Below are 27,320 nucleotides of genomic sequence, written 5' to 3' on the forward strand. Positions count from 1 at the left end.
TTTTGAAAGACAATAAAAGAAAAAAAAATCACAAGATTTAAATTTCAGTGTTTATATTTTGACTCAGTCACAAAGTTGAGATATAACAATCATACACTTCACAGGAAAAGTTACAGATGAAACATTCTGACAAAATGACTGTTTCAGTATTATAAGAACACATTGGCTTTATTTAAACACACAAGGCAACGGTTGCATGTCGTGTATCTACTGGAGATCACAAGTTTTTAAACTATGTTTGGGGAAAAAAGGCAGAAAAGCTCTTTTCAAGTTGGTTAAACCATTATAAATATCAATCTCACAACTTAAACAGGGTTGTTTTCAATCCTGCACACAGCAAAATCAGTCATAGCTTTACAGTCTTTGATTTTACAGTCTTAGATAAGAAATGTAATTTTACATATTTCAGATCGTTTGTGTAAGACTGGGAGTCTGACTGTAATGAAAATAGATTGTAAACTTTTAAATCTAATACCATGTTGGCCACTGTCCCTTAACTGAGTTTGAGTTCAGTCAGTTTAGAAGCCGACCTTTAATTAGGAATTTGTTCTTACCATTATGGTGTTAAATTTAAAAAAAAAAAAAAAAAATCTTTTTTTTCCTTCTCTTTAACCCACAAGATCTATTTGTTGCACAGGAGATTAAAAGAAAAAAATCACCTTTTGGGACTTCCTCACAGTAATTTTCTTAAACTTTCAGCCAGACATCTGCCAGCAAACTCCGCTTACAAATATATCTATATTAAAAAAAAGAAGCCACTAGTGATACTATGATGTTTTGGAAATGTGTACTGTCAGTTCATCCCACAAATAAATGTCACACTTTGATTTCCTATGTCCATTTTTTCAGTTTGGGGCGAAATTTATACCTTTAAAACAAAACAAATACCTCAATCTGCTCTTCTTAGTTCTGACTGTCGTACCAGATTCAAGCTTTCATACCTATTTCACTCAGTGCCAGTCTGTCAGGTGAATGCCTTCAATTTAAAACACAACAAGCTGCTCACTTATGATCACCAAAACTACTTTCACTGCAAACTCTTCTAGAATCATCCAGTCACTCAGGTGCAGGACGCTGACTCCATCCACTCTGCCACCAGGGCAGGTGTCTCCTCACAGACCAGCTTCAGATGTAGAAGCACTTGTGGTCCTTCAGGTTCCTCAGGTAGGAGAAGCTCTTCCCACACTTGTCACACATGAACTGTTTCTCTCCGGTGTGTATCTGCTGGTGGGCTTTCAGACTGTTGCCCTGGTTAAAGCTGCGGCCGCAGGTGTCGCAGCTGAACGGCTTCTCTCCCGTGTGGATACGCTGGTGTCGGTTCAGATTGCCCGTGTTGCTGAAACATTTTCCGCATGTGTCGCAGCTGAACGGCTTCTCTCCTGTGTGGACCACCTTCAAAAAAGGGAAAAACTGTCAAGTAAATAATTTTCACAGTAGGAAATCTCCACGTATGAGAGGTTGGAAACTTCATTTTCTGCCAGTTTGTTAAGAAAATTACTTTAATGATTAATCGATTATCAATTCTTATTCAAACCAGCAAATAACAGGAATGATGAAATCTTTTGTTGAAACTGTCTTTCAAAAAAACAACGATTGATTCAAACCCACCTGGTGTGATTTAAGGCTGCTGTGCTGTGTGAACATACGACCACAGATGTCACAGGAGAAGGGCCTCTCCCCGCTGTGCGTCTTCAGGTGAATCTTCAGGTAACTGGACGACTTGAAGCTCTTCCCACAGAGCCCACAGCTGTGAGGCCTGTCCACCGTGTGGTGCTGCTGATGCGACCGCAGGTCAGTGATTGAGCTGAGCTTCCGCCCGCACAGCACGCAGGTACACGGAATAGTCGCCGCATGCGTCTGGAGGTGTTTCCGAAGGGAGTCCACACAGGCCAACGTAGTGCCGCATGCTATGCATGCCAGCGAGTTCTCGCCTGAGTGAGAGGTCTTCTGGTGCATCTTCAAGGCGCTCTTCTGGATGAAACACTTACCGCAGGTCTCGCAGCTGAAGGGACGCTCACCTGTGTGTATCCTCTGGTGGCCTTTCAGCGTGTCGGCCTGGTTGAAGCTTTTACCACACGTCTCGCACCTGAACGGCTTTTCCCCTGTGTGTATGCGCAGGTGGCGCTGCAGGTTACCTTGTATTGTGAAGCTTTTGTTGCAGTACTGGCAGTTATAGGCCCGCTCTCCTGTGTGGACCATCTGATGCATTTTCAGGCCGTGAGCTCGGTAGAAACTCTTTCCACACTGCTCACAGCGAAATGGCCGGACCTCAGCGTGGAGACGCTGGTGGTTCCTCAGGAGCTGCTTCAGGGTGAAACCTTTCCCACAGACATCACAGGTGTGTGGTCGCTCACCTGTGGACGAAAGCACATTGATTCATCTTTTTCAGTCATTTTTCAAGCAGGTCCGTGTTTAAGGATTTGCTGCTGTTCTTTTTCATTTACGATGCGAGAAATTCTGCCTTAAAGCTGAGCACTCACCTGTGTGAAGCAGCATGTGTGCATTGAGGCTTCGCTGGAATGAAAAGCCTCTGCCACACTGCGAGCAGTGAAAAGGCTTCTCTGCGTTGGCCCCGTGGACAGCCTGATGGGCTTTGAGCTGCAGCAGCTTGGTGAAAGTTTTCCTGCAGTGTTTGCAGCTCAGAGGTTGCTGGTTCTCACTCTGACTCTCCTTCTTTGTTCGGCCTCGAAGGATCTTTGGCTTCACAGCACGTTTAGGTCTGGTGGTGTAACCTGGCTCACCGTCATCTGCGTCCTCTGGCTCCAGCTAATGGAAACATTTTCCAAACTGTTTAAAACAACTGCTAATACTCACCTCTTCTTACATGGAGGCAGTTTAAGACACATTCCTTAATTAAGAAAAAACGCAGACCATGTTAAGTATGCGTGTTCAGTTCTTAATGTAGGTGGGGACATAATCAGGCAAAACTAAAAACAATGATAGAGATTACGGAGTCGAGGTATTTGGGAGATCAACCTGGTAGTCCGGGTCGTCACCATCGTCCTGGCTCGGGTCATCTCTGAACTGTCCAGAATCAGAGGACGCCTGGTCAGCGAACGCCTCCAGTCCTTCCTCCTTTATTATCACAGGCTGGATGCTGTCCTGAGAGAAGTGAGAACAAGGACAGATTGAAGAGTCTGAACACAGACAACACAGCGACTGGGTTGCCAAGTACTTTTGGTCTACGTCTGTTTTCCACGGTTCAGTTCAGTTCCTTTTAATAAGGGAGAAATCTCAATGCGACTGCACGTGAAAGTGTTTTAGAACACCTCTGAGATAAACTAAAGTAGTTTACCAATAAAACTTAAAAACAATTCAAATCTCATTCTTAGACATCAGTTATTGTAGTTGGTGAGATAACTTTAGAAATCTTACCCGGTATGAGAAAGAAAACAGGAGGCAGGAATGAGAGAACAGTATGAAACTCAGCAGGGATGCCAGACTGCAGAGGACGAGACAGGACTTTACCTCATAAGTTCTGCCTTTCCAAAGATGAATTATAGGTGATCTCTTCACTGCAGCATCACCACTAGCCCCGACTGTAAACATTTAAAAAGCTGTTAGCACATTCTGATCGACAGAGCCCATCATTCTCCGCTGGATGTTTGATCAAGACAAACAACACAATTAGAGGATAAACTCATCACCTCTGCGACTCTTCCTCCCTGAGCGCTGGCTCTGGACGGTCTCTCCTCCTGCTCCACTGCTCGGAGGCCTCCCTCCCTCCGTCTGCTCCTCCGCCTCCTTCGGTCCTCTGTGGCCCTCCAGCACCAGCTTCAGCTCCGTCTCTGCCGCCTCCAGTTTCCTCCTCATGTCCTCAGTCTCTGCAGCACCCTGGGTCACCTGCAGAGGCAAACAGAAGATTTGTTTTATACAGGAATCATCACAAAGGCAGTGCTGACAATGTTGGAGTCATCTGGTTTTCCACTACAGTTGGATGATATAACGATACATTCAGTGAGATCATGAACACTGGCGAAATGTCACATTATCCAGTGGTAGTTAAGCCTTTAATGTTCATATTTTTTGTTTTTATTGTAATATTTTCTCAAGCTGGCTAAATATTTGTTCACCAGAAACGTCACATTGTTGTAATTCTTGTTAAAACATTACAAACACTTGTAATATTGTCAGTTTCTTTCCCTCCATTTGAACTTACTGCTCATTTGTAGCCTTGAACTTATTAACCAGTAAAAACGAAGACTGTCTGTGCATCACAGTATTCATTTCAGATATCGGCAAATATATAAAGATATAAATAAATGGCTCAATAAATCAATTTATACGCTATGAAAAGCACAAAATATTACTAATACTAAATGTAAACAGAGGCATTAATTGATTTAGAAAATTGGACAATTGCTGTTGTCTGTTTTAATGTCCATCTGCATTTATCTAAGTTTGAATTCATTTGCCTATTTAATTACTTTTCCATTTAACGCTCCTTTTAATTGATCAATACATTCATTTTTATTGCCTGTCATTTTCCTTGTTCCTGATCACAATAACAAGTCTGTAATCAGGAGAAATTGACAATGACTGATGACAACGATCACGTTCAGATATACATCCAGAGTACCGACGCAGTAACGTGACGTACTTCTAACTGCAGCACAGAGGAACATTCGTGGAACAGCTGGCAGATCTTCTCCACAGCTTCTCGAGCCAGAGACGTCATGAAGACGCTGAACTGGATCACCTGATGGAAGGAACATGGATCACTGTGAGAGGCAGACACACACTGAACACACACTCAGCAAGTGTCAGAGCAAAGACACATCTACTGACTGTTGCAGATAATAAAACAGAGTAATACTTGTAAAAATACAGTGAAGTGGAAGTAAAGGACAAATAGCTCAAAATTGTAGACTAAATTCATCGCTGATCATTCATTTGTGTGTTCTACTTTGCATTGATTATCAGTTTCTGTAAAGTAACTTGTAACTTTGGTATCAAGTAATTCTAATATAGTGAAAAGAAAATCACAGATAATGTAGCTCAGTAGAGGTAAAAAGTCATGTACAATGGAAATACTCAAGTACCACAAAACTGTACTGAAGTCAAGTACTTGACTAAATGGACATAGATAAACCTCCCCACCGGCTGTAATGATTGATAAGTGATCGATAGCTTCTGCTCCTGCAGGTGATGAAACCTGTAGCTGAGCCGTCTGTAGACATACAGCAGATAGATGCGCCTGGGCCTGCTGGCCAACTCAAAATGGCGATCAAAGATGGATTCTTCACGCAAGTTGTGCCACCTTGTTCATCCAGACATATAAGTTTAACTCAACGTGAACTGAACATACGCTCCACTCAGCAGAACAGCCCCGGAATGAGCTGTTACGTGAGTTTGGTCGTTGGAAGCTAACTGGAGCAGCTAGCTAGCTCTTCTATTTCTATGATCAGCTGGTTGTTTAGACGCCAGACGAGGAAGGAGCGTCAACGCACACACACACACACACACACACACACACACACACACACACACACACACACACACAGATGAAGATGTAACACACACACACGGACACACACAAACACACGGCAGCAGGTGTGCGTTAACGTACCGTGTCAGCCGACGACCCGTGTGTGTTTTCACAGGATGACACTTCTGGATCTGTTGAATCGGAGTCGCCGATAACTTTGCTCATTTCTGAGACAGTCGCGTTGACCATTATCTCCAAAATGGCGCCCACCTGCGCCTCCAAATCTGACATTCTGGCAAAAAATAAATAAATAAATAAATAAAAATGTCGGCTGGGATTGTGTTTCACTTCTGTGATTGTAAAATGGAACCAACAGCTTTTTTGATGCTACAATATTGTCGTTATGGTGACAAAACTCGTGCCGCTCACAACACGGAGCCCAACTTCCTCTTCCCGGTTCATGTTCTTCAAAATAAAAGCACGCACTACGTTCTGTTCTATTTTCGCACTCATCAGAAGACAAAATCACACAGTTTCCTCACACTGAGAATAATATGTGGTTGTTAAACATGAATTAAATTAAACAAGATAGTAGTTTTTGTGAGTGTTATCACGGTATGGTTCCCACACTGTTTTAAAAATCAAATTAAATGATTCTTCAAGGACCTTCCAGACCCAGTTCTTTCAAATTCGAGTGAGAGAAGTTTTATACTGAGACCTGGCATGTTTCACAGAAGCTACAGACAACAACACACTTCACTTTCTATTATACAAAATAAAATGTACTGTCACGACGTGTCTCTTTATGATTGTCTGTCAAGGTCTTGGTTTTATCCCTCTAATTCACAAGTTCTCAAGGACTTAAAGGACCTTTGGGATTACCCTGTAATTGCTAATGCAACTATACTATATTGATACATCTATTCTGTATATATGGAGGTTCTGAACTATTTGAATTTTTAGAATTCCACCGGAAATATCAGAGTGACATTGTGTCTGCTTTGACGCTGGTAAAACACGTAAAGACTGTCCCCCAGTGGTCACAGTGAGAAACTACAATACTACACAAATTCATGGCTACTTTGCTCATACAAGCCACCTGGTTTAATTATTACAGCGTTATTATTAGTGTCGTGAACATCATGATGTCTGTCGATTAGCCTGTCAATTCAGACAAAATAACAGTAAAACTTACAGTCAATATTTAAAGAATTATCCTAGGTGGCGAAACGCACATGAGATGTTTACGTCATTCTTGTTATTAAAATGCATTAATGAAAGTTGGTTCAATGACAGTTTGACCTTCCTGGGTATCATGTTAAGAGCTGGAGTTAGCGACACGATAGCATGTAGGATCTGGGGTGTTTGCTGCCCTCCTGTGGCCACAGTCAGGAACTACAGCAACCAAAAACGTCAAGTTAGACATGCTAACATAGGTGTGCGTCCGGCTACTTACTTTCAAAATAAAAGTGACAAAACTAGATGCCCAGAACGTAAAACTAATCCTTTAGTTTAAGACTGTCCTCAGTTTAGTTAAAACTCTCATAATGAGATGAGGTAACATTTTCGAAGCAAATATTTTTCAAGTGCAGTTTATTGGGAAAAATCCAATCTGACAGTGAAGAACAACAATGCAACAATTCAGGTTTCTAAACTGATTTAATTACTGTGCTTGGTCCTGATAGGAAATAACATTTTGAGATCTACCACAGGTAAGAATAATAATTAAAAAATGGCTGCTGCATTGTCATTATTATCACAGTTCTCTCAGTTTCATGACGTAGTGAGTGTGCTCCCTAACAGTTTCTGTGGTTTCTCACTACAGTTATGTCTCTTGAGCAGCCTCGAGTCTGAAAATCCAAGTCCACAGCTGCTACAGGAGAACGGTTTCTCTCCTGTGTGGACCTGCATGTGAACCTTGACGTGTCCGAGCTGCCTGAAACTCACTCCACACACTTCGCACTCGTAGGGCTTCTCCCCTGTGTGGATCCGTAAGTGTCTTCGGTAGCTGGCGTAGATCCTGAAGGCCTTGCCGCACAGCTGGCATTTATGTGGTTTCTCTCCGGAGTGCTGCAGTTTGTGGGACTTGAGAGCCTGATGGACGATGAATGCCTTCCCACACACATCACAAGCGAAAGGCCGTTCCCCTGAGTGGATCCGCAGATGATAATCGTATGTAGCTTTGTAGAAAAAGGACTTTCCACACGTGTCGCAGTTGTACTGCATGTCTCCCGTGTGAATGAGCTCGTGTCTTTTCAGTAAAGACGGGGTGTCGAAGCCCTTTCGGCAGGTCTTGCAGCTCAAGGGCGTCACATCGACAGTCGTCCTGTCCCGTCGGTAGATAACTCTGCGGTTCCCTCGTTCTCGAGCTTGCCTTCTCATGACAGACCCGTGTTTTTCATGGTGAGGAACTTTCTGGTGTTTCTGCAGCTGGCAGTTGTACAGAAAAGTCTTCCCACACAGGTCACACATGAAGGACTTTGAGGCACCATGAAGAAGCATGTGAGCCTTCAGCTTGTTGTCCTGGATGAAACTCAGCCCACAGACTTTACATTTGAAAGGTTTTTCACCTGTGTGAATACGAATGTGTCTCTTCAGGTTGTGCTGGAGGGTGAAGCCTGCGCCACACGTCTCACAGGTAAATATTTTCCCTCTGTGGACCGACTGGTGTGCCCTGAGCGATCTCCTCTTCGTAAAAGCTTTGCCACACACTGTGCATTTGTAAGGATGCTCACCGGTGTGAACACTTCTGTGGCACTGCAGCGTGAACGCGTACCTGAAACTCTCGCCGCACTCCGAGCACTTGTGCGGCTTTTCGGCTGTGTGAACGACCTGATGCGCCTGCAGGTTGCGTTTAGTTTTGAAGCCCTTCCCGCAGGTGGAGCACACGAACGGCCTCGTGCCCGTGTGCACGAGCTGATGAGTCTTCAGGTGCATTTTGGTTTTGAACGTCTTGTTACAGATCTGGCACTTGAAGGTAACAGACTTCCTCTCCTCGTGTCGCAGCAGGTGATGCTCAAAAGTCGCTGCGTTCCTGAATTTCCTGGGGCACTGGTCGCAGGCGAACGGTTCCCTGTGAGTGTTCATGTGCTTCTGCAGGTGAAGCTGCCGGTTGAAGCTCTTGTTACAGACGTCACACACAAACACCTTCGCTTTCTTACTGGCTTCTGCTTTCTGGGTGTTTTGGCTGTCGGTGTTTTGGGATTCTGCCGTGTTGGTCGTGGAATCATCCTGTGCAGCGTCTAGACAGAAGGGAAAATATAAAACGTTACCACACATGTCACAGTTATCATGTCACACATGAATCTTTATTTGATTTATTCTAAATCATAACAAGCAGCTGAATAATTCACATCTCAATGTTACATAACAAAACAATTACTTCGACTGTAGTTTCCTTTCCTGTCGGTGAGTGCGCTGATGATCCCTGACTTAGTGACAGATTTTAAAGATATTTTATATTATATCTGGATCTCGTCCCACAAATCACAGAATTTACCCTTCAAAAATGTCTCCACTCCTGTGTGTTTATGAGGTTCACTTCCACATTTACCTTTTAAACTCTCCCCTTGTCTGCCGACTGTTGAGGACTCAGCTTCAGAGTTCAGCTGCTCTGTTGCTTCCTCACCATCTGAACAAGAAGTTGTTGCTGAAGAAAGCAAACAAAGACACATCACACATTATTAGAATCAACTGTAAATATCATGTCCTCAATATTAACACTGACCACTGCTCTCAATAACATTTCTGTGACATTCACTACATCCCAGATCTTATTTTAGAACTCCACACACACTTTGTCTACTTTCCCAAAAAGGACTTAAAATACGTTTTTAATGGGGATAATATTTTCCTTTAATAGAAATTACCAGCATCATGTCCTCTCTGCGTCCCAGCAGCAGCAGATGATTCGGTGATTCCCTCCGTCAACTGATCCGTCTTTTTCTTCAACACCCCGAAAGGCTTCAAGGTGTAGATGAGCCCGCTCTGCTCGAACAGCACCGGGCAGCCGCTCAGCACGTTTTCTCTCCACATTCTGGCATTTTCAAAGTTTTTAGTGACCGCCGTCAGCTCACTCTCCAGCTGTCCCACTCTGGCCTTCAGAGTCTGGTTGTCACTGAGCAGCGTTGAGGACAGTTGGGAGAAAATGGCGTTGATCTTCCTCGCCACCTCCCGTGCCAACGTCTCTACAATGTCGTCCAACTCTGGCTGTGAGGATGAAAATAAAGCAGTTGTCACAACTTATAATGAAACATCTGATGATATATTTATTAATGGTGGACACAAGAGCTGCAGTGACTTCTTGACAGTTAATTGATTTGTCTATCAAAACACAATTAGTATGATATCGATTAATCATTTCAGTAACTCTTTCTGTCTAACATTCGTCTGTTCCAGCCTCTTAAATGTGAAGATCTGCTGTTTTTCTTTCTCTGTCACTGACATTAAATGAAGAGTCTTTGGGTTTTGAACTGTTTGTTGGACAAAAGAGGCAAATTAAAGATACTTTCTGGTTCTAATAAAATAGAGATGTGCCTTATTTGTCCTTTTTATTAATACCATTTGGCATTTGTTAGGAGTCACTGGGTCACATGACATGGAAGCTACTGGAAAGACATGCTGAATTTTCATAATCAATATTAACATGAAACAGAAGAAGAAACAGTAAAACCCATTAAAAGCAGCTGTGACCTGTGTACTGATAGAATTTGCCATGTTTACCTTAAATTAACTTATAGATCATTATTGTTTCTATCAGACGCCATTAAAACAAACACAAAACTTTAAAAAAAAAACCCAAATGAAGCCGTCGCTACTGAGTCATTTTATAATAAGGGGTACATTTCATTTCAACCAAAAAGTCAAAATATCAGTATTCTTTCTTGATAGATAAACTAGATGTTTCCATTATATACACCCTTAAGTCATTCATTGGCAAGCTTAGGGTCAAATAACTTTTTAAGAAAATACACATTTGATTCTTTATTTTGTCAACTGTGTTACAGACAAATGTTGTCATATAACATTGAGGTTATCTGTTATCTTTCAACAGAAATCCACATTAAATTGAATTTAGAGTTATTCATCATCCTTCTGTAAGACTTCCCTCTCCAGAGATACTACTTGTCTTTTTTTGTTACAGTTCATCCAACATTTAAAAGATCTATGATACAAAAACCACATGTAACACAGTTGACAGGACAGGAGAACAAAAGAAACCTTTTCTCAAGAAAAAATCTTTATTTTGATTCAACAGATTTAAACAGATTTTTCTTTTGTTCTTTCATGTTCCTTTTGATTTCAGACAGTTCACAAGTCTGAGATCTTGGACCATATGTCCCGGTTGATCTCCATGTGACCTGCGGCCACAGAAGTTGGAGGAGGAATCATTGTGATTATATCTCCATGCAAACACTCGAGGACATCATCCCGCTGTGGCCAGAAAAAGCGGTTGACTCCAATCTGGTGCATACATTTGACATTTACATGCGTTTCATTCACCTCCTGAATCACTCCAGGATAAATGTCACCATCATATTTCAGACAACACCACTGGCCTACGATGGCTGAGCTTTGCCAAGGAATTACAGATGGATTCCGACTGTTGTCCTCCTGTGTGGGCGCTGCTGCCCGAGTGTTGAAAGTGAAGGTTTTGGGAGTTGTAACACTGACACTGCAGGGTCGGTCTCATTGAGCAGAGGCAGCTCACGTCACGGTAGCTGATTTGTCCCGAGGTAACTGTAACGACTTGGTGAATGCTCATGGTTGACGGCACCACCGGGAGTCTATCTGGTATGCTCTTTGTGGCTTCATTAATCTTATTCTCACTGATGTAGAACAGTTTGACTGAGGTCTGAGCTTCCACCAGTGCGTTGAAAAAGCGTTCAGCACTACGGATGTCTTTCCCGTGGCTGACAATCCTGTCAGCTGTCCTTTTCAGGAGGCCTGCAACCACATCTGGAGCACCCTTACCGTGGCTCGCCTCAAAAAAGTTCCAAGTGCCTGACTGGAACCCACACTGCTGCAGCTTAGTGCAGAACAGATAGAAATTGCCTTTCTGACTGTACTGTGTGCATCGCCCGTCGCTGAAAAAATGCACCACGGTCACATTTGGACAGGAAGTCTTAACCAGGTCAAGTATTGGCGATAGATGGCTCCATATGGCTGCGGGGCCTTTTTCCTTTGATGGGCTGATTGTGGCAAAGCACACATGTTCTTCCACTCCACCAACATGTAGAACTCCAGCGTGGAGCGTCGCCTGCTGCTGGTTTGGTTCAACATGTTCAGCTTGGATTTTGGAGGAGTGCTTGCAGGTGTAATTTTCTGAAAAATCTACATGAATTAAACATTCACGATCTGTCATGCCCCTCTTTAATTCCCGGTAGTAGGTGAACTGACGTTGTATGTTGAAGAGGTGTCTCTTGAAGTTTGTAAGCTGGCGCTGGAAGAGCTCAAGTAGGTTCTGCAAAGTCGCCTCTGTCCTCTTTTTCGCTGTGATTTTGACAGACACTTTCTCTTTTTTAGCTTCCTTGTTCTTCTCTCTGAGAACAGTCTCTGTTGTCCACTGTGTGAAAAAAACTACTGCTTGCAAATCCCCCTCACTCACTACTGGAAAGTCTCTATCTTTGCAATCAGGGCATTCATTGTACATGCAGCCCTTTGAGTTTGAGTCACAGCATATTGACTCTGCCATTTTCTCCAAGTCCGTTCCCCGAATGAGTCGGAGTGAATGTAGCTTCTCAACAAGAAAGCAGAGATTCTCGTGTACCTTGCAAAGACAGGTCTGTCTGTCTGCAATGGACGGCTGGACCGCCCAGAACGGCTGCATACGGCAGAACAAAGAATATGAGATTTTGCAATCAAAACTCTCAAGAAGGAATCTCCTATGCAGGTTTCTCATGGTGTCGTTCAAGAACCTTTTCTGTTTCTTTATCTTCCCTCTTGTTATTGTTTGCGATTTCCCAGCTGCGAGGCAGCTATTCTCATCCCTTGTCAAGAAGGACAGAACTTTGTTGTGCAGTGTAAAGCATAGAGATCTATACTTCAGCTTGTTGGAGAGGATGGATATCTCCCTGTGACTCTGTTGTTTTCTTGAAATCGCGAGCGTCTCCTGAATTCTTTTTTTGAATTTGTATTTTTTCAAGATCCGTCCTGACACCAGAGCTGCAATGACCCGTCTAGGATGTTTGTGTTTGGTGGAGGCACACTTTTTGCAGAGTTGTAAAGTTTTGTGCACTTCTGTAGACACAGGAATCCTTCTTGACAGGTGCCTGGATTTTGATCTGCGTGACTCTGAATCTTGCTGCAGTCGTTCACATTTTTTTCTGAATTTGTCCGTTTTTCTTTTCTGCTGTTTGAGTTTTTCCTTCAAAGTCTGAAGCTCCCTGTATAACTCGGACTCCCTTTCAACTTTTTTCTTTGCAGCAATTCTCTGTCTGTAATGACACAAAATCGTGTTATCATTATTAATTACTCATGTGTTCTATTCTTTCTGAACAGGATAAAGATGACAACTTGTTACTCCATCACCATTTCATGATAGAATCTATATCAGCACCTTGACGACCGAGGCTGTGGATGAGCTTCAGGACTCTGAGGTGGAGTAAGCAGGCACTCGGTCACTTTCTTTCTCTCTCTGCTCCGGCGCTGGGCTCTTCTCCAGTAAGCTTGTTTCTTTCTCTTCTCCCTCTCACTTAGATCTTTCACGTTCTTCACCTTCCCACGTTTTTTGTCATCATGCCACTTCTCTCTGTGTTTCTGTAAATATGCAGCTCTTCTCTCAGGATCAGCATTACGCCGAGCCCTGTACTGGCGCTGCCGCTCAGCAGCAGATAAACCCATTTCCCTAAAACACAAATCACTCTGTCAGTTTCTCAATATGAACACATAAACTGTGACAAAAGGGAAATTTTGCTCTGGCGTTGATGCGCCTCTGGAGGCGCATTATTGGCGAACCGCACCAGCGTGAATTGATAGGCCAGCTGCTTGTATTGAGGGCGTGTCCATCAGACAGTCTGATAACAGCACAGGTCCCTCACTCAACTTAATAAAGAGAAATGTCCCAATGGCGGAGAATTGGCGATCGGACGATGCGCGTTAATGCGGCTTCTCTGTGTGAAGGGGGCGACACTTTCTCTGCATATTTGTAAATATAACATCTAATGCAAGTTCACATGAACTGATAACACAGTTGACAATAATCTACTCTATGTGCACACCGTAACACTGATAAAATATTGACGAGAAGAAGAAACTTACCACAACGTCTTCACATCTCCCTCCCAAAAGGAAGTGACGTCGAGTGATGCCGGGCACGAGCAAACCATTGCTGGTTTTTGGGGGTTACTTCAGTGAGTAACAAAGTGGACAGGTATTTCTCGGACACCATAAAAAGGGCGATTTAATGCACACGAATTCGCAAAATAGATTTTAAAATGCCTTTATCATATTTCAATAATTATTTCTGAACAAATATTTATGAGAATGTTAAAAATACGTAATTTAGTTTTAATCTGAAGAGCAAAACCTGATATTTAGCAAATCGGACACCACAAGAACAACCAATTTCAGTTTACTATATGCATTTTTTGCTGAATAAATGATGGGATCTGCTGACTTTTTGTATTAAACAGAAGACAAATGTGCCCTGATGTAAAACTGATCATTGCTTGAAGTGAATAAATCAATAAATTGATAAATACAGTCGATGGACATGACATGTACCCCTAATTATAGAATGAATATGATATATATTCAGCAATTTCCACCTTATAGCCCGTCAGAACATTTGTTTTCCCCTAAAACGATTTAAGCTAGCTCGTCTGTGTTGACAGTCCGCCATCTTGGTTCCTTACTGTTACGCAGCCTCTCTACTCGTCTTTCCTCCGCCGACACAATCTCCTCCGTCCACAGTATCTCTGACCCGCTTCTCCGCTCTGATCACGGCCGTTTGAATGACGCGTTCAGCGGCATCATCAATAAAACAAACCGTTCACTCACCTTCCGTCTCACATTTGGCTTCTTTAGTGAAGTTTCTTCTTTGGCATTTTCGATAACAACGACAGCAGTCTTGATGGCCGTCTCCACGATTAACTTTGTTTCCGAATAAAACACCACGCTCGCTGACATTTTACCTTTAAAGTTATCAAGTGACTCGTACAGAAGCGAAGAAAAGTAACAGCAGCGCAACCGCCATCGAACCCGGAAGTGGAACCAGTAGCACAAAGGCAAAATCCGACTTCAAAATAAAACTCTTGAAGTGGCTTCGGTTGCAAATACTCTTTTATTGCAAGAACAAACGAAGAAAAAAAATATGTATATACAGTTCCATATTACACAGAACTGTAAATTATGTATTCCTTTAACAGTTTCAGTAATTAAATGTTTATGGTCTTCTTAAGGACTATTTTGAATTCACAAAACATAAATTAATACAAAACAGCTGTAAACCAGAAATCTTTCAAAATAAAATGGAAAGTAATCAAAAATGACTTCAGTCAATACTGACTCAACTGGTGAAGAGAAATAAAAAAGTTCTCTCAGCAACTGACACTAAGTCCTAAAACAAGTGTTCAAAGTATGAACCTAACAATAAGGCATTTATTACCTTCAATACTTTTATAGAGGTATCGTTCTCTCAATACCTCATTTCATCTGTAGCTTTATGATTTTCAAATTAAATTTGTTTTTAAATCCAGCAGTAGTATCTGTGTTTTTAATGTTTTTAATAGCCGAAGAAGAAAAACACACCTGAACTACGTTTACAATTAAATACTGTAAAACTTACGTCTGATTTATGTCTTAACTCTGTGTTAAATCTCCTTATTTGACCAACAGTCCAAACAAAAGCTAAAAGTTAATATGAAGACAAGCATCTATTTTCCACTGGAGTCATCACGAGCAAATGTTTTGTTTTTTTTTTCCATTTAATGACTGCAAAAACTGAGCATATTTTCATCTGAATAGACACATTTTTCTGTCTAGGAAATTAAGTGAATTCTATCAGCTTTTCATATTTTGAGCGCTCTGAAGTTTCCCTTAACACAACATATTAGCGACATTTCTGAGTGTTCTGGTGGACAACACGCCGCAGCATCACGTCACCTACGAGCCGTCACAGCTGTGCTTCTTGAGCTGCCTGGAGTCGGAGAAGCCTCGGCCACACTGCGGACACGCGTACAGCTTCTGCCCAGTGTGGATCTGCATGTGGGACTTGAGCTGATTTGATTGGTGGAACTTCCTGTGACAGTACATACATTCAAACGGTTTCTCTCCCGTGTGGATCCGCAGGTGTCTGTAGTAGTTTCCGTCTGTTCTGAAGGCCTTGCCGCACTGGTCACATTTGTACGGTTTTTCGCCGGTGTGAATCCGCTCGTGCTGCTTCAGACTGCCAGTATGGAAAAACCTCTTCCCACACACCTCACAAACGCAGGGCTTCTCCCCTGCGTGGCTCCTCTGATGATAAGCGAACGAGTACTTGTTGTGGAAAGACTTCGCACAGATGGCGCAGTTGAACTCCTTGTGCTCACTGTGGCCTTTTTCATGAAGCTTGAGAGAACCTGCGGTGCTGAAACCTTTCAGACAGATCTTGCAGCTGAATGGCTTAACCAAAGACTTGTTTCGCCTTCTAGTCTGTAAAAATCTGTGCGTGTCGTCTGTTTCCTCGCCCCTGTTCGAATGCACGTACCTCTGATGTATCAGCAGCCTGCAGTTGAAGAGGAAAGTCTTCCCGCACAGGTCGCACATGAAGGGTTTTCTGGCACCGTGGATCAGCATGTGGGACTTGAGCTTGGTGTTGTCCGAGAAGCTCTTGCCGCACTCCTGGCAGATGAACGGCTTCTCTCCTGTGTGAATGCGAATGTGTCTCTTGAGGTTGTTGTTGAGGCTGAACCTCGCTCCACAGATGTGACAGGTGAACGGTTTCTCCCCGGTGTGGACCACGCTGTGTCTTTTCAGAGCAGTGCCAGTCCTGTATGACCTGTTGCACACAGTGCAGATGAACGGAGTGACGCCTGTGTGTTTCCTCTTATGAACAGTCAGGGAGTGGGCGTATTTGAACGTCTCTTCGCACATCGTGCATTTGTACTTTTTGGTGTTCGTGTGAACCATCTGGTGGAAGCGAAGGGTGTCTTTACTCTTGAACTCCTTCCCACATATCGTACAGCTGAATGGCCTTTCTTCAGAGTGCACGGACATGTGACATTTCAGCAGCACCGACGTCCTGAAAGTCCGGTCACAATGCTCACACTTAATCATCTGCTTCCACTTCTCATGGCGCATGAGGTGGTTTTCCAGAGACTGCTGGATTCTGAATGTTCTCCCACACTGATCACAGGCAAATGGCTTTGGTGGTTTCGACCTCTGGTGACGCTTGAGGTGATTCTGAAGCGACTCCTCTTTTCTGTACGATCTTTTACACCGAGGACAGGGGAAGGGCAGCGGGGCTTTACGTGTCTCGTGACGTATAAGGTGATTCTCCAGAGACTTCTTTTCCAGGAAACTTCTGCCACACTGCTCACAGGGGAAAGGCATCTGGTGGAGCTTCGCGTGTTTCTTCAATTCAGCTTTCCAAGGAAAACTTGCAGCACAGTACTCGCAGGAGAACCGGTTCACTGTCTCTGACTCTTTATTTTTAATCCGTCTTCTCTGCGCCCCACCGGACTTGATTTGGTTCTCCTGGGTGCTGTTGTCAGTGTAAACTGGAAACAGAGGGAAGACATTTATGAAATTAGCGCACCATACTCTGAGGATTTCATTTCAATATGTAACAGTTTTTGAAGTGAAATGTGCCCTCTACCTGTTCTTTCTCCTTCCCTGATGTGATGGTCACACCCTGTCAGAAGAAAGAGTGTGAAAGCTAATCATACCTTCTTTAAGTTTAGAAGTTGGTCTCCTGATCCTCTTTGATTTCCCTGGAGTTGCCTCCTCCACAGATTTCTGTGATGCAAAAAGAAGTAATTGGGATTGTGAAAAAGTTGGTTGCATGCAATGGAATAAAATCAGAACCCGAACAGTAAATAGTTTCCTCAGCGTCACAGTTGCGTATATAAAGAAACATGTTATTCTCTGTGACTGCAGCTGCCAAGTACACAGACACTCTCACAGGTCCAAACTTGTATCGCCTGAAAGATATTTACGACATTCTTGCTTCCACACAAATCTAAATCTACAGAGTTAAACCTAAAACACCAGAGACACCAAACCTTCACCTGTGTCGAGTCGACACCACTGGCGGTGCTGGAGTCTGGACTGGGGGCATCTTGAGGCGTAAACCCCGGTGAGGTTGCTGGTTTGAGGACGAGCTGTGTTGCTCCCGTTGGATCGGACACAGATGTCGGTGGCCTGGGGGCCTGGGTGACGACTTGGCTGGCACCGACCAACAACATGGTGGGAGCAGAGCCGACTGCGCCAACAAACATCATCGGAGCTGTCGAAGGTCTGGGGACGGTCACGGATGCAGCTGTGGAGCTGGGAGCTGCTTCTGTGCTTCCTGATGAAATCGGAGCAGGGTCCGAGGTGGATTCACTCGCAGGAGGCTGAGGGGCAGCTTGATCAGTGGAGGCAGAAAACTCTGGTGATCCTGAGTTGTTTCCAGACACAGAGACATAAACTAATGACTGATCTGATCATGTAGAAAGTGATCAACTGGCACACAAACAAAGGAAAGACATTTCACATATTGTATCTGCAGAAATCAAGATTATGTAGAAAAACATGGGGGGGGAATGGCTGAAAATAAAAAATCAGATGTAATAAACTGAGTATTTTCATTAATCTGCAATATTTTGTTCACTAATCTTAGAGCTGGGAGATAAAACCTCTCATCTGATGTTTCTCATCTCAGGCTGAGTGAGGTCTGAGTTTTCATGTGGTCACCAGAGAGATCGATTGGGTGATTGATGACTGGCCCCTCACCTATCATGGACCCGTCCTGCAGCAGGATGTGGGTCGGGCCGGACCCCGGCTTGCTGCCTTCACGGATGCTCTTCAGCTCGTTCTCCAGCTGCTCCATCTCTCGGACCAGCTGACCCACTCTGGCCTCCAGCTCCTGCTCCAGCTGCCCGGCTTTCCTCTGCAGCACATCCTCCAGCTGCTCCACTTTGGCCCGCAGAGCCTCGTTCTCCTCGAACAGTTCGGAGGAGAACTCCGTGAACACTTTGTGGATCTGAACCACCAGACACTTCTCTATCTCCTGGATTTCGCCCACCTTCGCCTCGTCCCACTCCGTATTTGGCGCCTCTTTCGCCCAGACATCCCTGAAAACAGACACCGTCGCCTGAATGGCGACTTCAACGACTGTCGCCACCTCGCTGCCGAACCTCGCCTCCATTTTGATCCAGTCGGATGATGAACTCAGCCCGCTGTGTCTGAAGGTTCGGGGCGCATTTTAAAGACAAAACAGAAACTTAAATCAAGAGTCCGACGGGCTGAACCACAACAACTGTCTTTCTTCCGTGTTAACGTATTCGCTGTCCTACATGGCGGACGGTGCGTTCCTGAAAAGGTTCCGTCTCCCATATCCGCTTCCGGTGTCACGTACATTTCAAAGTAAAATCGAAAGACAGCCCACTTGAGGTAAAAATAGGGTAAATAACGGTATTTTGTCAAGAAAGAAATGACACAGTTGTAATATTTGTTCAATATTTGTTCTATAAGGGGCTGTAATATTATTTAGACTTAATTACTATCATGTCATTTTTAGTGTTTCAAGTTAATGATTAAATGTTGTACTGAATAATAATTAGTGCCACAAAAAGTTCTATTACAATATTTACAATCTTTAAAAAAGTACCTACTTCTACTCCTTAATCCTTATTGATAGAAGCTAAGAATATTAATTGCAATTTACATGTCTGAGTTTTTTTATTTCCAAATGTGAGCAAAGATTAGACGTTCCCTATTTCTCTCTGTTGCCTATACACGCCTGTGAAAATTTGTTTGAGTTGTTAAATGCAGCTGGGCTGTGGATTTCTTTTTGATGGACTTAGTCAGTAATGAGTGAGTTTAAAAATGGAGATCGCAGACATAAACAAATGAGTGGCTTCTACTACAACAGTAAAGTTCCAGAGAGCTCAAATAAATAACAAACCCCTTAACATTCAAATGAAATACAAGAAACAATAATGTGGTCCTTTCTTTGCAGCCCTCCCTGGAGCTCACTAAAGACTCCCTGCAAGACCCCAGACCTCAATTATCTTCTTCACAAAAGGACACAAACGCATTATCCTTTAATATCACAATTTGTATTTATCAAGTCAAAGAAACAACTGTACAGAGCCAGTGGTTCTGATCATTTTATACATTGTTGGTTCACTCATTCACCCTTTTCAATGTTGGTAGTTTGTGTTGGTATGTTACAGTGATTGCATAGTGGAGGAATGGGACTCAAGACATGCACAGCAGTACCATAATAGAGACTATATCATTCATGCAACCTCTTTGTCCTGATGTGTTTGCATGGAGGAGGTGTGGATTCAACCGGGCTTATGGTACAAACCTCATTTCAACACAGACTCTACAAAGTTAAACATGAAGACAAAGGGGGAGTTTTCCCAGTGTCACCATGGATACACGTCTTTGTTTTTTTTGTTTTTTTTTTTACAGAAAATACTTCAGAGCAAATACATTTGTACATCAGGTTGCTTTAGGCAGGCATACAGAGAGACAGACAGGCTGAGGGCAGGTAGACGGTGGTGCTCTGGGGTCCTCAGAGGAGAGAAACTACTGCAGTGAATGTTCTGTATTCACTCGTCAGCACTGGATTATCTCTGACTGGTGGAAGTTTGACAATAGGTTGTTTAAATCTGAATTGAGAACACGTGGAGTGGGTTTGTTTACTGCAGTTCAAGTGAAAACTGATGTACTGATGTTAAGTGATCTGGAGCTTCAGTACAGTAAAACAAATAGTAGATTTGTTCAGACTTTCTGGTCCTGTTTTGTGTTTGTTAAAGAAAAAAAAGATGATGCCAAATGCATAAAATTATTAAGTCAAATGTTGAACTAATCCTGATGTTTTTTAAATTACACTTATGCAAAGCTGCAGATTTTGACAGTCAAGATTGTTGCAAATGGGAAGAGATTAACAGAAATGTAGTAATGTAGTAAACTGAAGATAGAGTCCACATGCACCACCTAAAACTTAATGTCATCAGTGAAGAGTGAGATTATTCTAAAAATGCTTCATAGGATAATTGATTTTTTTGTACACGGCATTCTCCGAGTTTGAGCTCGGACTTCGCCTGAAGAAGTTCTCATTAGTGTGTTAGTGGTCCTGATCGTCCTCAGAAACATTTAAACTAACGCTCAATTTAAACACAAGCAGCAGCTAATTTGATGGATGACAGGGCAACATCAACAAATGGATTTACAGCTGTCAAATTTTTTTGATTCAGAGATTATTTGTTTGGTCAAAAGAAAGTTAAAAAATCCTAATCAAACTGTCATGGAGCTCAAGCTGATGTCTTATATTGTCCTATTTTATCTGACAGACTGTTTGGTAACCCAAAGTTATTTATGCATTTATGCAGCCGACCTTCAGCAGTTTCAAATAAAACTCTCCTCTTGCTAACCTGATAACTCTTTTCTCTGCTCGATCCCAAACACCACTGACCACCAGGCCTCGACTCTGCCACAGGCTAGCGTCCCTAGTGCAAAGAAGAAGTTGCATAAGTCTCAGTTCATTGCTACCATGGACATCATCATCATCATCATCATCATCAACATTAACAATATTAAATCCTGAACAACCCCCTCAACAATACTCATAAATTATACTCCATATTACTGCATACTACTGTGTGGTTTTGGTGTACAAGATGCAAAATGTCAAAGACTGAAACTATGAATGACTGAATGGTATCAGACTGAGAAATGTCTTTGTTTCCCTCTATCAAAGTAAAGATCTCACCCTCTTACTGCCAACAGAAGACTTATTATCTTATTCCTGGTTTACTATAAAGGTTTATCTTATAATCTACGAGCTGTGATTTCTAGAGAGCGGGAGCGAACACAAGTCTGCATCCAAACTGGCACATTTTCAACAACAAAGTTCAACAACCCCGATTCTAAAAAAGTTGGGATGCTGTGCACGTTGTCAATCTCAATTTGATGGCAGCAACCTGTTTCAAACCAGTTGGGACAGGAGCAACAAACGACTGGGAAATGCTCCAAAAACACCTATGAGGGAACATATCACAGGTAAACAGGTTGATAGTGCCGTGACATTGAAAAACCTTTTTATCAGGAACTGAATTCAGTTTTAATTTAAACAGCATCACAACTTTTTTTTGGGGGGGGGGGGGGGGATTAGGGACGTACATTCATTTCCAGTGAGAAAAGAAAACACTGACTATAAAAACATTAATGATAAACCAAAAGGTATTTTATTCGTCATTTCATCTCGGCCGACAGACTGAGGTTGATGTGAACAGAACAGCACAGACACACACAGACAGGCAGGGTAACGACCAGCTCATCCAAACCATCAAACCTGAACATCTGACCCAGAAACTTCAGTCTGTCTCGATGTTAACCATGTTGACTTGCACATATCTGGATGTTTTTCTGCTGTGTAAAATGGTTCAATTAACATATTTTGTGATGTTGTCTGTAAGCTGTACCCTGCACGTTTTGTCAAGTGTGTAACAAAGTGTGTCAGTTCATCCCGCTGAGGACTGTTACTGTGTCACTTTACACGTGGAAGATTCGCTCGACCAAAATTCACCTCTTTTAACTCTTTTTGTTCGTTGTGTCCAACATGCATGTAAATGATTGCATTGATCTGGCATTCACACTCAATTTAGATGCATAAAGTGTGTTGAAATAAATAAAAAAAAGAAGATAAAAACAAGTTGCAGATCTGAAGACATGTTGTATGACAAACACAAACTGGACCAACAGGTCAGGACAGAATTTAAAATCCTTAAGTGAATTAAGTACAAATAATAAACCAGATGGTTAAAATAACACTGTCATAACTCCAATTTTACACTGTTAGGGAACAGAGAAATTATTAACCTGGCAAATAAAGACTCATCCTGCTCATAGTGGAAGATGTCAACTTTTATGTTTAAAGTCCGACTGAAATCACAGTAGCTTGTGAGCCACAGGAGACAATGTGTTGAAACATCAGGACCACAGAAAAGCCCAGAGAAGATGCTGCACCCTGATCTTTAATGGAGACAAGAGGAAGTCAGCCGGATGCAAATTTGTCAAACCAACCAGTTAATCTTCATCCCTGAAGTCTTTTCACTTCTGAGAAAAGCGTAAATCTCACCTGTGTGTCACTTGTTGCTTGATGCTAAACTTGAGGCTTCAAAACAGCAGTCGACAAACCAAAGTGTGACATCCCTGCACTAGAAAACATATTCTGACAAGCTCAAATATGATTTATACTTCATGAGGAGTGTTTTCAAACTGTATTTTCTGTTTATAATAAGAGAAAAGACTTCAAAAATGAGGGCAAACTAGTTGGTTTTGTCAGTGTTTGTCTGCCCACCTCCATGTAAGAGCACCATACAGCTGCTTCCCTGAGCTTTTCACTGGGGCCCCTCCAGGTCTGTCTGACGGTCCTGAATGGAGCTTCATTTTCAGAGCCTGAGGCTCCTGTATTGTCTTGTGCTTTAACAAATGGTTGAAACATTTTTACCGGCTATATGGAAACAAGTGCTCCATCTCCACAGACTGGAACCCCAATTGTAGTTCAACAAACTAATGCAAACTGAGAAGAACTATGACGAAACCAAAATGTACAAAATATAAATGTTTACCTTTGGTTTCTGATTGAAAACAGGAGGCCATTTAAAGAGCAGATGTGTACTTTGTAGTTTCAGCTGGACTTTGACTAAAGAATAAACTGAAATGAAATGAAGTTTTTCATACAGTAGCAGTAGAAACAGAATTCCTATTTGAAAGGATTTTAAGAAGGATTTTAAATGCTATCCGACCCAGTAAGTGACCAGGATGCTCCTACCAGTTTTCCCCAAATTCCCCAGCTGCATCTATAAGTTTATAAGACAGTTCTCTCCTTTCTTTTCTTTCGCCCTTGTTGCCCTGTCGTTTATGGCTTTGTGGTGAGTTTACAGGAAAATGTAACATAAACCGATGTGTGGATGCCGAGTCAGCGGGCTGCAAAGACGAGCTTCGTGTGACGAGTGATTTCTCTCCAAGCAAAACATGCAATCTGACAACTCACAGACAGTTTAAACCCCCTTCTTCTTCTTCTTCTTCTTCTTTTTTTTTTTTTTTTTACTAAATATTTGGTCAGTCTGATATTCTGCCTCTCAACAGTGTGTCAGTCCATTCACTGTAAATTCATTCATTCTTTCCCTTTTAATTTAACACCGATGGGATGTTGATCTGGACAGTTTGATGACCTTTGACATTGCTGACTTATATTCCTCTGTGTATGTGCATGTATATATGTGTGTGTGTGCGTGTGTGTGTGTGTGTGTGCGTGTGTGTGTGTGATCGGACACGTCTGGAAGACTGAGGTGGCGTCTGAGGGGACAAACACGTTGACATGTGAAGCACACGGTGAGCACACACTAACATAAATAACCTGAGAGCTATGGAGACCCTGGGAGCGGAGAGCAGCAGCACACACACACACACACACACACACACACAAACACACACACATACACACAAAAACTAAATATTTTGAATTCTGTATATATAAAAAAAGATGCAACATATTTGTGTAAATAACTCAAAGAGAATATCTGACGAGCGGTTTGATGTTGTAAGAGAATAAAAGAGTAGACGCGGCCTGTTTTCAGCCTGAGGGGCCTCATTCATCAGCAGCGTGCCGGGCGCGTGATTTTGTGCTTGTGACCAAAGCCAAAACATGTAACTTATGGATTTATGTACAACTGATCTCGATGGTAAAATCTGAAAGTTGACAATGAATTTCACAAATTTCCTTTGAGATATCAAAACCTAAATCTTAGCCTGTACAGTTACCCAAAAATAATGCTATATTTTCTTCTGATTTTGAACATTTATCTTAATTAAATCAAACAACATTTTGACGAATGAGGCCCCTGGGAACCAGAGTCTAGCATCAGATCTATTAAAATCGTGCCCTGATCACTGAACCAAGAACTGTACATATGATTTTATAATATACATTTGTCCAAGTGGCTGCAGTGACCATACTCTCCTGTAGTCTTTACGCCGAATCCTCTGATCCGTCTGTCTTAAAGTAAATCCTAAATCAACTCCTTATAAACAAAAAGAAGCTGCTCCGCTTGCTATTCGTTGACAGATTTCAACCTATAATGTAAGAAAATGTCCACACAATTTCAGAGTTAATGTCAAAATGTCAAGCTTCTATTAATTTCAAAACAATAATTTCGACTTGGATTTGTACACCTGATTATTTTAAAGTTTGTCTCCCTGGTCGGCCATCTACTCTTCTTTCGTCTTAAATCATCATGTTCGCACCTTCCTAGAATCAGCACAATACTGAAGCTGTTCATCAGTGTTGAGTCATCCATGGTGAGTTTGGATGAATGTGTTAGATAACAAAGTAAAACCAGTTTTAAATTCCACATTTTTTCACGGCCAGACCTCGAGACAGATCGGACAAAAGTGGAGGAAACAGTTAACAAAAAGGTTTTTTCTAAGTTTGTGTGTCTGTAAAACATTTTGGCATAATTTCATTCTCTTTCGATTTCCGCGGAGTAATAAGACATTAGTGTAGGATGTCTTTGACTTACAGACAGACAGATAGATACAGTAGATAGGACAGACAGACGAGAAATACATACAGATACAGCTCATCTCATAGAAAAAAACAAACATGGAACAGAATGAGCTACGTTTTTATCGCACTACCAGCAATCAGTAACAGCCTTTGAGTTAACATGTCCTGTCTCTCTCTCATGTTAACGCTGCCCGGCGTTCAGCAGCACAAAACTCTCTGCAGTTCTCTGAAACAGCCACCAGGGACGCAGGCGGAGCGTCAGTGACTCTGTGTGTTCTCACAGAGACACAGAAGAAGAGAGAGAGCGAGAGAGAGAAAGAGAAAGATGTCTCCTGCTCCAAATCCGTCCTGTCAGTCCTATGAGCGAGCCTGGTTCAATCCTTCTGTCCTGTGTGTCACTTTCCATCCGAACACAACCACTTAGTTGACAGTGTTGGAGGCGGAGAGAAGGAGGGGGGCGTTCACTACCAGTCTATGGCCCCGCCTCCTATCCGGAGTTTATACGTTTCATTCCTGACCAATCCGTCACCTGGTTCACTTTTTCTTACCCGACTTTTCAGAGCGCTTCGCATCTGACTTCCCGCCTCGATCTGACCTCTCCGACCGTTCGCCTCTCTCCCTCTCCTTCTCCTTCTCTCTCTCTTTCTCCTTGTCTTTGTCTGCTCGTTCGATCCGGTCTGAGCCGCCTCGCTCTGACCGGTTGTCCGCCTTGCTGCCGTCGCGGCGCGTGCCCTCGTCAGTGGATGAGGTAGTTGGTTGGGGCTGACCCCATTTGGCAATCTCCTCGTGCTCCGTAATACTGGCGGTGATGTTGTTCACCCACGCTTTGAGGTCCTCCTGCAAGAAAAAGGGGGATCACAGATGTCAGCTGATGTTTCTGTATGTCACACAAGTTACCTATAAAAAAAAAAAAGTCACAGCTTTTTGGAGATGTAAATAAAAACACGGGAATGTCTCACCTCATCTTTTGCATGAAACAAAAACTCGCTGCCGTCCTTCGTTCTGCAATAAGAGGAGAAGAACTGAGCTTACAAACAGCGCAGTACAAAACATGTCTGGTGAATAACTTTAGAAAAGATGCGCTGGCTGAAATGCTGTTTACAATTAAAGGGATACTTCAACGATTTACTCTGGTACTTCTATAAAGTTGGAAGAATCACAAGAAACAGACTAGGAAACGGATGGGTCACAACTGAAGTGTTAGGGCTGGTGTGAAAGCAGTCAATTTTTCACTGGCTCCAATCTGCAATCTCACCACTAGATGCCACTAAAACCTACAAACTGGTCCTTCAAGCTGCTGTTTGTCAAGAGTGAAAACTCATGAGTCACTGATGATCAAAGTTGGACTAGACGTGTGATAAGTAAGAGGAGTAGGTAAGAACAGGTCATAAATGGTGAAACCTAATGCTAAGTGGAAGATATTTGATCTAATAAATCACAAAAACAGGAAAAAGCTCCTCACTTGAGCGTGAAGACGTTCTTCTTCTTCTTGTAGCCGTTGGTGACATCGCAGTGGCAGTGGGACAGGTTGAGCAGTGGCTCATTGTTATAGGGCGTGGTGGTGTTCTTGGCGTCCTTGTAGAAACCCATCTCCCCCTTGTTCAGCACGCAGTACAGGTTGACCCAAGACCTGCTGTGGTGTGGGAAGGCGGGGGAGGTGTGAGGGGGTAGGAGGAGTGGAGGAGGTGGGGAAGGTGGAGGGGAGGAGTATAGGGAAGGTGGTGGTTGGGGGGAGATGGGAGGAGTCAGGAAGAGCTGAAGAGTCGCTGTCGCTAAGCTAACACCTCACTCACCTGACCAGAGCAGACAGGTAGGTGGGCGGGATGGACCGGCGCCAAGAAGGGAGGAGGAAACACACTGCTGAACAAACACAAACGGACGGACGTACAGACAGACGGACGTACGGAGGAGGTGGGGGATGGAGGGATGCGGAGGGAGGCTACGTACAGTTTGGGTGTCTGCGTGTGTGGGGTTTATATATGACTTACCTTGGAGGAGAGGAGAGGAGCAGCCAGGAGCATCAAGGAAGAGAGGAGAAAAGAGAGGAGAGTTTGGTTAAATGGCATTTTGGCAACAACACACGTCAAAGTCACGGTCATGCTTCTTGTCCTAGTATGAGCGTGTTTACATGCACACAGCGTTCAAATTATTGGCTTACACCGAAGTGTAGGTATTATTCAGAGC

The 27,320-nt window shown here is 42.9% G+C and overlaps 4 protein-coding genes across 21 annotated transcripts in view; all 4 read right to left on the reverse strand.

Moving 5' to 3' along the window:
• Positions 1-36: 36 nt before the first annotated feature.
• LOC119005555 (gastrula zinc finger protein XlCGF26.1-like) lies at positions 37-5,882 on the reverse strand. 2 transcript variants are annotated; one of them, XM_037073306.1, is made up of 8 exons: positions 5,570-5,882; positions 4,601-4,699; positions 3,648-3,843; positions 3,469-3,539; positions 2,977-3,102; positions 2,481-2,766; positions 1,609-2,354; positions 37-1,392 (listed from the first exon to the last, which is right to left on the reverse strand). In XM_037073306.1, exons 1-8 carry the CDS (start codon positions 5,717-5,719, stop codon positions 1,126-1,128), a joined length of 1,941 nt encoding a protein of 646 aa, XP_036929201.1. In that variant the 5' UTR covers positions 5,720-5,882; the 3' UTR covers positions 37-1,125. The 2 variants fall into 2 exon arrangements, with proteins under 2 accessions (XP_036929201.1, XP_036929209.1); XM_037073314.1 differs by lacking the exon at positions 5,570-5,882 and adding an exon at positions 5,101-5,429.
• A 1,122-nt stretch (positions 5,883-7,004) lies between these two features.
• On the reverse strand, positions 7,005-14,657 carry LOC119005523 (gastrula zinc finger protein XlCGF26.1-like). 6 transcript variants are annotated; one of them, XM_037073264.1, is made up of 4 exons: positions 14,429-14,657; positions 9,298-9,637; positions 8,982-9,077; positions 7,005-8,670 (listed from the first exon to the last, which is right to left on the reverse strand). In XM_037073264.1, the coding sequence occupies exons 1-4, from the start codon at positions 14,555-14,557 to the stop codon at positions 7,202-7,204; spliced, it is 2,034 nt and encodes a 677-aa protein (XP_036929159.1). In that variant the 5' UTR covers positions 14,558-14,657; the 3' UTR covers positions 7,005-7,201. The 6 variants fall into 6 exon arrangements, with proteins under 6 accessions (XP_036929159.1, XP_036929176.1, XP_036929167.1 ...); XM_037073281.1 differs by lacking the exon at positions 14,429-14,657 and adding an exon at positions 14,284-14,417; XM_037073272.1 differs by lacking the exon at positions 14,429-14,657 and adding an exon at positions 13,688-14,179.
• Positions 14,658-14,956: 299 nt separating this feature from the next.
• LOC119005521 (oocyte zinc finger protein XlCOF6-like) lies at positions 14,957-18,954 on the reverse strand. Its single transcript, XM_037073224.1, has 4 exons — positions 18,344-18,954; positions 17,638-18,008; positions 17,296-17,365; positions 14,957-17,127 (listed from the first exon to the last, which is right to left on the reverse strand). The coding sequence occupies exons 1-4, from the start codon at positions 18,756-18,758 to the stop codon at positions 15,533-15,535; spliced, it is 2,451 nt and encodes an 816-aa protein (XP_036929119.1). The 5' UTR covers positions 18,759-18,954; the 3' UTR covers positions 14,957-15,532.
• Positions 18,955-19,655: 701 nt separating this feature from the next.
• Positions 19,656-27,320, reverse strand: part of LOC119005480 (spectrin beta chain, non-erythrocytic 4-like) — a 74,498-nt gene continuing 66,833 nt past the window's right edge. For 7 of the 12 annotated variants that reach the window (XM_037073137.1, XM_037073121.1, XM_037073187.1 and 4 more), the window contains 3 exons: positions 26,599-26,769; positions 26,096-26,138; positions 19,656-25,973 (listed from right to left, as the gene is read on the reverse strand). In XM_037073137.1, coding sequence (XP_036929032.1) covers positions 25,671-25,973; positions 26,096-26,138; positions 26,599-26,769 — 517 coding nt within the window. In that variant the 3' untranslated portion in view covers positions 19,656-25,670. Of the gene's footprint in view, positions 25,974-26,095; positions 26,139-26,598; positions 27,125-27,320 lie in introns of those variants that run through there. The other 5 variants (XR_005070522.1, XM_037073130.1, XM_037073168.1 and 2 more) reach the window with 5 other exon arrangements.

This window comes from Acanthopagrus latus, chromosome 2, assembly GCF_904848185.1.
Source record: "Acanthopagrus latus isolate v.2019 chromosome 2, fAcaLat1.1, whole genome shotgun sequence".
Classification (NCBI taxonomy): Eukaryota; Metazoa; Chordata; class Actinopteri; order Spariformes; family Sparidae; genus Acanthopagrus; species Acanthopagrus latus.